Genomic DNA, 10,377 nt, shown 5'->3' on the forward strand with positions numbered 1-10,377 from the left:
TGAGATTTAAGAATCTTTAATAAGGTACGAAAGGTTACCAAACAGTTCTGGAAACTAAAGTGTACATACGAGTTTTTCTAGCCATAAATATTGAATAGCTGTAACATGAATAAACCGGCCCTTTACATGCGGATAAATATGGAAACTAGGAATTATATACATTATGTGGTTGTATCTTTTGCCAAAAGCAACGGACAGTTATAGTTTATATCTTTTTTAATATCACTTTACATAAACAAATGGAACAGTTTGACACGCAGATCCAGGCTCGTACTATACGAATTCTTGACAGGACGTGAAACAACATTTTACTGCACTAAAGTACTTAGACTTTGGGACGAGAAATGTTTGCACTTTATACAAAAAAAAAAAAAAAAAGCACATTAATACCAATAATATTCTGTTAGGTCGACGTGGAGACTGTAATCGTACAAAGTAATTCACATTTTGGTACACATTTACTAGAACATTCTTGCCATTCAGTACAAACAGTTGGCTTTTGGCCGCCCACCCCCCACCCCCGCCCGCCCGCCCGCCCGCCCGGCCCCTCCCCCCTCCCCCAATGCAAAGACCACAACGCCACGAACCCACCCGCCCGCTCCAACCGAGATATAACTATTTACAGAATCCAACAGTACAGTTTTAAGCTAATAATTCTGTATTTACAAGAATGCAAAGTAAAACAAAAACAAACAAACAAAACAAGCCCAGAGAGCCTGTTCGATTTCCGACGAGAAACTGGCCCTCGGTCGGGGTTGGCAGCACTCGGACAGGCAGCGGCCTTCTCCTCGACCACCCTCCCGCCCCTTGGCTACCAAACCTTTGCCAACAACAACAAAAAAAACAAAACAAAAACAAAAAAAGGAAAAAGAAAGAAAGAGGAAAGAAAATAAAGGAAAAAAAAAGGGAAAAAATATACGGGTTTGGGGCTTTCTTTCTTTACTCGGTCCTGGGTCTATTGGCAGGTTTAAAAAAAAAATAGGACTGCGGTGTCTGGGGCGGGGGGGAGGGGGCTGTGTTGATTCGCAGGGTTCATTCAGTAATATTTTGTGTACGTGTGTGTTCAGTCTCTTAAATAGGGTTTTGTTCGGTGTTTTGTTTCTGATTTTAAACGTACCACTCATTAAAATTGGAAGAGAGCGCGCTGTGGCCGGCTGTGTGGTGGACTGCGGAGGAGGAAGGCGACAGGGAGCTGGTGGTCGGGTTGTCTGTGGAGGGAGACACGATGGTGGGCGGCGTGGAGGACTCGTAGCCGGAGCTGGCGGCGGGCGAAGGCTGCGAGCCCTGCGAGGAGGATTCGTGGACCTGCGGGAATAAAGTCGCGTTTTTAAGGAGATAAAGAGCCCGCGCGGCGGCGGCCTAGGACGGGTGAAGGCCGCTTGCCGTCTCCCCACGCAGCGCTGAAGCCCCTTGAGCTCCTAGGAGGCCTGACCCGCCGGACTTAGGCTTGGTTGCCCGCCTCCGCCCTGCAGGGCTCCAGGGAGGGACAGCGCCTCCGGGACTCACAAAAGAAAAATAGATCTGGGAAGGGGAAGGCAGGATTTGAGGCAAGAGCCGGCGACGGTCCCTCCTGCAGCCGCGGTACTTTGCTTGCGCAGATTTAGGTAAGCAAATGATTAGGTCTGTGTGCAAGAGCCCAGCACTTCTGCCAAGGCTGCCAGTTACAATGGCGGCAGCTCCGGCAGAGTCAACGCGCTGGTACAGCCCTGGCTATCTCCCTACCTGGGCCAAATTCAGTCGCGACCTTCCTTCTTTTTACTTTCATTATTTAAAAGTAAACTTAAAACAACCTTGCGTGCCCTCATGACCCTTTCCAGCCCCCGCCCCCTCTGCCCAGCCGCACTCAGCTAAGTGGAACCTTGGCCTTTCTGCCTCCGCCAGCTCCTTCCACCACCCGGCTGCCACTCGCCGCTGGGCCCTGGCAGAAGAGCAGAGCGGGTCCTGGCTCAGAGGCCGGCAGCGAGAGCGCGGCGATTACCTTCATGTGTTTGCGCAGCGAACTGGGGTGCGTGTAGGACTTGTCGCACATCTTGCAAAGATAGGGCTTGTCGCTCGTGTGCACGTGCATGTGCTTCTTGCGGTCGCTGCTATTGGCAAAGCGTCGGTCACAGCCTTCGAACTCGCACTTGAAGGGCTTCTCCCCTGGTGCGAAGGCAAGAAAGAGAGAAGTCTGATAACAAATCCTGCGGCTATTTTTAAAATTTTAAACAATAATTAAAACAAATAAAAAAAATAAAAAGACAGCAGCTCAGTGTTAGTACTTTCAAGTTCAAAAACCCGGGTCTTCAACAAAGTCGTCTATCTGCAGTGGCATTATAAATACCTGAACTACTTTAATTCCTAATCCAATTACATCCAGATTTAATTCTTTTTTATTATTATCAGTGATGCTAGTTTTTCTAGATCCCAGAGTCGCTGCAGGTCTGGCTGCTGGTTTTTCTGCCCAGAGCGATATAGACGACTTCGGGCGGCTTCTACCTAGCTCTTGCTTTTTAATTTTCACATTGAGAACTGATTCTCCTGCTGTTTTGCTCTTCTCTCCTCCCCCACCCCCTCCCCGACGCTCTGCACCCCCCTCGTCGCCTCCTCCACCCCACCCCACCCTCTACTCACACTCACATTTTATAAGGTAATCTGGGCCGAGAGCTCGGCGCCGCAAATTCTTCCTTCACTCTGGCTTTAAACCCCAAGTTCCAAACGCGCTTCACAGAAATCACCCAGGCAAACCAGAATAGGGAAGCAGACAGGATTCCTGGCCTTGCTGAAGCTAGGAGCCCGGAATGGCCGGAATGGCCTGCCGGCTCAGACTACAGTCTTGAGCTCGCCGCGAACTTTTCTTTTAACTGTTCCTGGCTGGTCTCTTTATTTTTAAAGGCTAATACACAGCATTCGGTGTTTTGGAAACTATCTCATAAAATCTAATTAACAACAACAACAAAAAAGACTTCTCTGCCTTCTGTTGACTCTCCCAACTCTTCAAGCTTACTCAAAAACAAGTCACTACTAAAACTGGGCTCTTTAAATATGCATAAGCCTCCGAAAGCTTCCTCAGGCCCAACTTATTTGCTTTCAATACCCACCCCCCCCTTCGGTTTTTGTTTCTTTCTCTGCGCCTTCATCCTATCTCCTCCAATTTCCTTAGTTCCTTCATTTGACAACATCTTCACTAAGGTGCCTCGCGGAAGATGGTAGCCAAAAGCAAATGTTTAGATTTGTCTGCAGCTGGAGCTGCTGGCGCCTCCGCCGCCGGCAAGGACCGGCCACCTCTACTGGCGTTGCGCGCTGCAAGGGCTCCACAAAGCTGGGCTTGTCTTTCTGCACTCCCAGCCTTTTTTTAACCCTCATGTAAAAATCTATATTCCTAGATACCTCTTGTCCAATCCTCTCTATACCTCTTCGTAAGTTCAAGCCTCAAACTAAAACCAGCGCACGCTTTCACTGCCTGCCTGCTGGAACCTGACGCCCAGAACCAAGCATGGCCGGGTTTGTGCGCCCCGGCGGCTGACTTTTAAACTTCGGGTCCCAGGCCCAGGATTGGGGGTGGGGGCTCAAGAACAGCGGTTTCGTACCTGTGTGCGTCCTTTTGTGGATCTTTAAGTTCTCAGAACGCGCGAAGACCTTGCCGCAGCCAGGAAAAGGGCAGGGGAAGGGCTTCTCGCCCGTGTGCACGCGGATGTGGTTGACCAGTTTGTATTTGGCTTTGAAGGGCTTGCCCTCGCGCGGACACTCCTCCCAAAAGCAGATGTGGTTACTCTGCTCAGGTCCGCCGACGTGCTCCACGGTGACGTGCGTGACCAGCTCGTGCATGGTGCTGAAAGTTTTGTTGCACGACTTTTTGGGGTTGGCCAGCTGCTCGGGCTCGATCCATTTGCAGATGAGCTCCTGCTTGATGGGTTGGCGCATGTAACGGAAGAAGGCGCCAGCGCCGTGATGCGCGGCCATGTTCACGTTCATGGGCCCGTAACCGTGCAGCTGCGGCGCGGCATAATGCTCCGAACGCGGGCTGGTCACCTGGCCGTACTGTTCGGGCCGCGGGTACATGTCCCCGGAGAAGCCAAGCCTCATCTGCCCGTTGACCACGTTGGGCGACGCGTGGCCCGCCGCCTGCTCGTGAAGGCCAGGGAAGAGGAGGTGGCCCGCGGCGTCCGTGTGACCGTGTGGACCCCCGAAGCCTCCAGCTGAAGCAGCGAACAGACTGTGTTGGGCGCTGGCTGCAGCTGCCGCGTCGCCAAAGCCCCGGTTGCGGAACAGAAAGTCCCGCGTGGAGTTGAAAGCTGCGCTCGAATAGGAGCCGACGTGGCCCGGGTGGTGGTGATGGCCCAGGGCCGCGGCAGCCGCGTAGCCGGGGGCCTGCGACGTGAAGGCCGTCTGGCCGGCGGAGGCCAGCTCGTGAGAGCTGGGGTTGAGCTTGAAGGCGCCCATGCCGTCGGCGAACGGGTTGATGCCCAGGCCCACGTCGCGCTCGGCCACGTCGCCCGCCGAGTGGTGGCGGGACGCGCCAAAGGTGGTCACGCCGATCGCGGGGTACTGGGGGCCGGCGTCCAGGAGCATCGTGGCTGCTCGGGGCGAGCCCCGGCCTCCCCCGCCCCCCCCACCCTCGCCCGCCGAGGAGGGAAAATCAGGAGGAGGAGGAGGAGGAGGAGGAGGAACCGGAGGCGGAGGAAGAGGAAGAAGAAGAAGAGGAGGGAGGAGGAGTCGACCCACCTCGCGAAGTCCTAGCCCGCAGGCAGCGGCGCGACGCGCCGGGACGCCCGCCTGACCAAGCGCTGGGAAGCCGGACGGCTCCGGGCCGCAGGCAAGGCGGGCTCCGGCGCCCGCCAAGCAAACCCCGCCGGCCCGGCTCGCACTTTTCGCCGCTCAGTCTCCGCCGAGAGGACCCTGCGTCAAGGCTGCCCAGGCAAAGGCGTGGAGCATCTCAGCCCCCCAAAAAAAAACTTCCTCCCGGATTTGTAGCATAGAGGAATGTGAGCGCCGGAGCCGCTACTACTCGCCCTTTCTCCGCCTCGCGCCGTATGCCCCTCCTTACTTTCTCCACTAGCCCCTCGCCCTTTCTTTTCTCTCTCTCTCCTTTCTCTCAGGCTCGCCTTCTCGCTCCTTCACTCTCCTTTTTCCCCCTCTGCTTTTTGCGGAAAAAGGGGAGGGGGGAGAAAAAAGAAAGAAAGAAAAAGCCAAAGAAAAGGCGCAAATCATGCACAATATTGTCTTTTGCGGTTTATCTTCCTGGGGAGAAACTTTCACCTCCTCAGCCGGGCGGTGAGCGCGAGACTGATAGCAGCAATCATTCCTGCAGATAAATGAATTGAAAGGACGACACCGTCCCCCCCTTGATGAATGGGAGCAGGGGGAGGTGTCACGTGCTGCTGACGCGGGCGCCCATTGGTGTGCCCGCTCTCCCCCCGCCTGCAGCCGCCGCGCCAACGGAGGGCGCGCCGAGGCGCCGCGCGCCGTTCATTGGCCCGCCCGCCTCATCAATCCCAGGTATTGTAAAGCGCTTGACATCCCCTTTTGACAAACAGGGCTGCCAGGAGTAGCAACTTTTTTTTTTTTTTAAGCCAAATTTTTCCCTCTTCTCATGGAAAAATTGTTTCGCCACGATTCCTTTTCCTTCTTGCAGTCATATACACTCTCTCCTTTTATCCTCCCTCTCTCTTCCATTCCCTCTCCTTCTCCCATTCCCTCTCACTCTCTATTTCTCTCTCTCTCATTTCTCTTTTTTCCCTATCTTGTCCTTCTTCAAACCTGCTCTTAGCTGATGGATTTAGCTACTCGGGGCGTCTCCGAGAGTAGGAGGTGGGGATGGGGCTGGTAAACACAGGCACTTCCAGAATGTCCCGATTCAGCAACTTTCTTTTCTTTCTTCTCCCCTCTCTTCCCCAGCCCCTTCAAGGGCAGCAAAGGAGGCTTTTGTTATTTGCTCCTTTTGAAGTTTGCTTCCCTCTAGCCTTGTCCCCCTCCTGTTCATAATTTAAGATCTCGGTAGCACACGGGCACTTGGCTAACTATTTAAAAGAAATGTGATTTCTCAGGGTAATCGGTTGCCTCATTTTCTCACTTTTAACAGATCGATAAGGCTTCCTGCTATCCCCGCCCCCCCCCCAGAAAAATAAGCACAGGTGGAAGAGAGCTTTTAACTTTCCAAGTTGTGGAGGCGGCATTTTGGGGGGGGGGGGGATTGGAAACATTGTTGCGGAGTTGGTGGGTTTTTTTTTTTTCTTCCTCTCCAGTGTTATTCTTTTTTCTTCCTTTTCCCTAGTCTCCCTGGTCTGCCCCCCACTAACCCCCTCCTTCTGCACTCCTGTTCCCAACCGAGGCCCCTTTCATTCAGGTAAAACTGTAAATTTCCCAAACGCGCCATTGTTCTTCAATACTGCCCAAAGCTCTCTAGAAATCCCCGAATACTTTTTTGGTATTTAAATCCCCGATAGATAGGACCAATGTAAATTTTGTGACATTCAAACCTTTTCTGGTTCACAAATCAGTCACCCTTGTCACAGTTATTGAAATTCCGCAACTCGCCACACCAGGACGGTGGAAAAAGCGGGCGCGGTCTTTGTTGCCGACCAGGCTTTTGATCGCCAGAGAAAATTTACTTACCTTCAGATGAGTGAGCAGAAAAAGAAATAACACTCCCTTTGATTTAGTTAGGAAAATGCAGACATTTGGATTCAGTGCAAACATACAACACTCGCTTGTTTTCGCGATGCGGCCCTCGATTAACCTGTCTTTGCCCAGCGCAAAGTCTATTCAACAACTGCGCGTAGTTGCTTTTTGTCCCGTCCACAAAGAGCCATTGACTATATATTAAAATGATTGTTGAAAGGTAGAGGAGTATGGCACTTAAAAGCAGAGGGAAAAAAAATCCCTGTGACTCAATCAATTAAGGCGGGCAACATTTATGCATTTCAAAAAATGCACGCAGATGCGGGGGGTTGGGGGATGAAGGTTGCATTTCTCGCAGCTCTGTTTAAAACCCAACAGCCCGAGCCGGGCCGAGGGTTTAGCTGAAACGTCTGCATATTCATTAGGTCTAATTATTTTCTAGTAAGGAAAACACAAAAAGCCAAGAGTCGGAATCCTTCAATTTGCCCTTTGTTTCTAACTTCATTTGGCTTCTTTGCAGCTGAATCAGAGCCCTAAACTCTTCTCAGACAAAGAAACCTCAACTCATCCTTTCACTGGCGGCTCCGTTGGGAAACTCACCAGTTCCCCAGCGAGAGGAAAATGAAAATGAATATTTTTTGCCTAGTCGCCTGCGCTGGCCACACCGGCTGGAGGAAGGCAGGGTCAGTGTCGGCCTCTTCTTGCCTTTTTAATTTTCTGGTCTTTTCATCGACTAGATTCTCGCTTGGTGTTGGCGGGCTGAATTGCCCTTTCCCTGGCTCTCTCAGCTCAAAACTCAACTTCTGTATCTGGGATGGTTTCCCGGTGTCTGAAGGGACCTGACCAGCATTTGTACTTATTGTGCTGGGAAATAGAAAATTGAGAAAGAAAAAAAAAAAATCATATGTTCTGCTCCAGCAACAAGTCTGAATATAGCAGCCCAGCATTCCCCGCCAACTTTGAGTGGAACCAGTATGGGGAACAGAAGGAAAAGGCTAGGGCTCAAGGGGTGGTTTTTCAAAACAAACAAACAAACAAAAAAAAACACAAAAAAAAAAACAAACAAAAAAAACAAACTATTACACGGTTTGTTCAAAAAGATGTATCAGAACTACTCAGTTTTCTCTGCTGTCTACAGAGGAAAGTTGAATCTTGCCTCCACTGCAGTTGTAAAAACCTTATTTGCAAGGAGAAGTTTTCTCTAGAGGCTGTAGTGCTCTCACTAGGGAGAACAAATATTGAACCCACCTCGCCTGCCGTTCAAAAAAAAAAAAAAAAAAAAAGTCACGGGGGGGGGGAAGGGGGGGAATGGTAGCCGCCGTTGGGAGGGGGAGAGGCAAAGTAATTCTTCAAAAAAGAAAAGTCAGTCTTCTCTCTCCAGTCCGTGGAAAATCCAAGGGGGACGTTGACAAGAGGGTATTTTTAGGAAACGCTTCCAAATATACAGGGTAAGAGTGAATGTGAGGGAAAAAAAAAAAAAAAAAGTTGTGGGTTGTAGAAGTTATCAAGTGGGATTTGCGGCGCTCTCTGCAGGAAACGCAAGCGGCTCCAGTTCAAAGCCACATGCACCAACGTGACATATAAGCCATTAAAATATCATCCTGACGGCTCATTTCTGCTTCATCATACATTCCCTAACTGCTTCCCGAAAGCTGGAAAAGGAGAAATGAAGGATGACCGCCTCGCTGGAACCACAAAAGAGAGGCTTGGAGGGGTTTGTGGTTCCCCCTCCGCCACCCCAAAGTGATGTGCAGAAATGAGGAGATCCCGGCAACAGGTGGAGCAGGGTAAGTGCCTGAGTCCAGGGGGCAGATAGACCGAACCTGTACCGCCAGCACCTGGGTAGCAAGCGCCCTTAGCGGGGCCAGTGGCACCCAAACCCCACTGGGGAAAGAGGCCCAGCTAGACTTTCTCCCCATCCCCTCCCTCATTAGCCCCCCAACCGTGAGTATAGGCCCCACCCCACTGCCACTGAGGGGAGGGGGGCCCTACCGCGGAGGGGCAGCGCTGGGGATGAGTCCATCTTTTCTTCCCAGGGAGGGGGTGGGCAAGGAGGACGAATGGGGCTCCCACTGGCACCCGGACCTAGAGCAGCTCATTGCCCACCCGCCTATCCTCCCCTCCTCGTAAATTGCCTGGGTGCCCTATTGTGGGCACAAGAAGAGGAGTCGTGGAGTAGAGCTTCCTTTGCTCCAAGTGAGCGGGACCCTCGCCAGCAGAAGGGCCCTGCATGCAGCTTCTCTCCCTGCTCCTGGAGGATGGCAGGGCGGGAGTCGGCTTCCCCTTTCCAGGGTCAATGAAGCTAAGTTAGCCTGGCAGGCAGCAAGATGATGGGACTTCTCCGCCCCAACCTGACGGCAGATGCCGGCTGGGTCGGCGATGGGGCCGGGATCTTCGCCCTCGCGCATCCTGGTTCTGCCGCAGGACGTTGACCGCTGGGATACGCTCTCTGCGCGCGGCTGGCCATGGGTTTGGGATTTGGATTTCTTTCTTCCAAATGCGAGCGAGGGCTATGACTAGCTCTCTGGGGGAGCAGGCCGCAGCAGCCTAGAATTCTGGGCACTACCTTAGACATCTAGGGACACAGGAAATTAGGGACAAGTGAGGCGGGAACAGAGTTGGTTTGTGAAAGAAAGCTAGGACTGCCTCAAATGGTTGACCGGGAAGTTTGGGGTTGATGAATGAGGTAGGCTGTCCGTGGAAACAGCTGGGAGCCAGCGAGGTCTTGGGAATGGAGAAGGGGCATTGAGGGGCCTCACCTTGGCCAGCACTGTCTGCAAGAGACTCCCTTTGGATTCCAAGGTCACATTCCGACCCCCTTACGGACATCGTCGGCCTCAGAGCTACCCAAATCGAGGCCCCAACTTCCTTCCCTCTATCTAGCTGCGGGCAGGTAGGGGTGCAGGCATGTTCAAAGGGAAGATTAAATGTCTCCGCTGATCCTTCAGGCGACTCACTAACACAGACTCTACTCTGGGTTTGCGAAGGTCACTCAACCTTCAGTCCAGAGCAGGGAAACCCAAGCTAATTCCTCTAGGGAACAGAAGAATGAGAAAAGGCCAGCACACAACCCAGCCTTGCTGCCCGACTTCCTGGGGCTGGACAGCCGGATGGAGGGAAGTCGGGGAGATGCCGGGGCAGCTGGCAACAGCAGGCCGCCAGCAGAAGCCCAATGTCTTTTGGGTTTCTGCTTGAGAGCTCCCAGGCTGGCTGAAGGGCTCCTGTTCTGCACCCGCCCCAGGTGAGCTGTGGCTAAAAGGCGGGCTTGCCTTTGCCTGTGTGCCTGCAGGTTAATCAGTGTGGAGCAGCATTGATGGCTCGGGGACTGAAATCTCTGGTTTGGGAAGTGGACTGTAGGTGACCTCTGACCTTGGGCAGGCCTGCCGCTGTCTAGGGAGACCTCACAAGGTACAGCTTTGGTGTTCCCCCAAAGAAAAATGGTGCCTTTTGCGTATACCCAGGGGCCCACCTGCTTGGCTCTCCCCCAGAAAGATGGATTTGGCTGGCACTCCCTCCTCTCCTCAATGTGTGAGGAGGAAGGTAGATTCCAATAAGTCTCCAGGTTGTGCTCTGACTCCTGAACAAGTGGCCCCCGGACTATGAGGAGACAAATCAGGAACAGTTATTTGAGGAAAACCTCACCAGGCATTTTCAGAGCTTTTATATCTCTAGGTTAGTGGGGATCTTAGGTCCAGGGTCCCAGGGATTGCCCCCATATTCTTTCATCCCACCTTCAGTGAGATAACTGGCTTGCTCAGTGGACTTAGAGTTTTAACC

General features: G+C 52.5%; 1 protein-coding gene across 1 annotated transcript; it reads right to left on the reverse strand.

Annotated features, from left to right (window-relative positions):
• Positions 1 to 1,066: 1,066 nt before the first annotated feature.
• Positions 1,067 to 5,305, reverse strand: ZIC1 (Zic family member 1). Its single transcript, XM_059391778.1, has 3 exons — positions 3,570 to 5,305; positions 1,979 to 2,142; positions 1,067 to 1,305 (listed from the first exon to the last, which is right to left on the reverse strand). Exons 1-3 carry the CDS (start codon positions 4,549 to 4,551, stop codon positions 1,108 to 1,110), a joined length of 1,344 nt encoding a protein of 447 aa, XP_059247761.1. The 5' UTR covers positions 4,552 to 5,305; the 3' UTR covers positions 1,067 to 1,107.
• Between the last annotated feature and the right edge of the window lie 5,072 nt (positions 5,306 to 10,377).

This window comes from Mustela nigripes, chromosome 2 (assembly GCF_022355385.1).
Source record: "Mustela nigripes isolate SB6536 chromosome 2, MUSNIG.SB6536, whole genome shotgun sequence".
Taxonomy (NCBI): Eukaryota; Metazoa; Chordata; class Mammalia; order Carnivora; family Mustelidae; genus Mustela; species Mustela nigripes.

Excerpts from the sequence above, each read along its gene's own strand:
- ZIC1 (XM_059391778.1), bottom strand. The coding sequence starts at position 4,551 with ATGCTCCTGGACGCCGGCCCCCAGTACCCCGCGATCGGCGTGACCACC. Across the intron at positions 2,143-3,569 it reads CCACAAAAGGACGCACACAG|GGGAGAAGCCCTTCAAGTGC; the intron begins GTACGAAACCGC and ends CCTTCGCACCAG. Across the intron at positions 1,306-1,978 it reads CGCTGCGCAAACACATGAAG|GTCCACGAATCCTCCTCGCA; the intron begins GTAATCGCCGCG and ends TTATTCCCGCAG.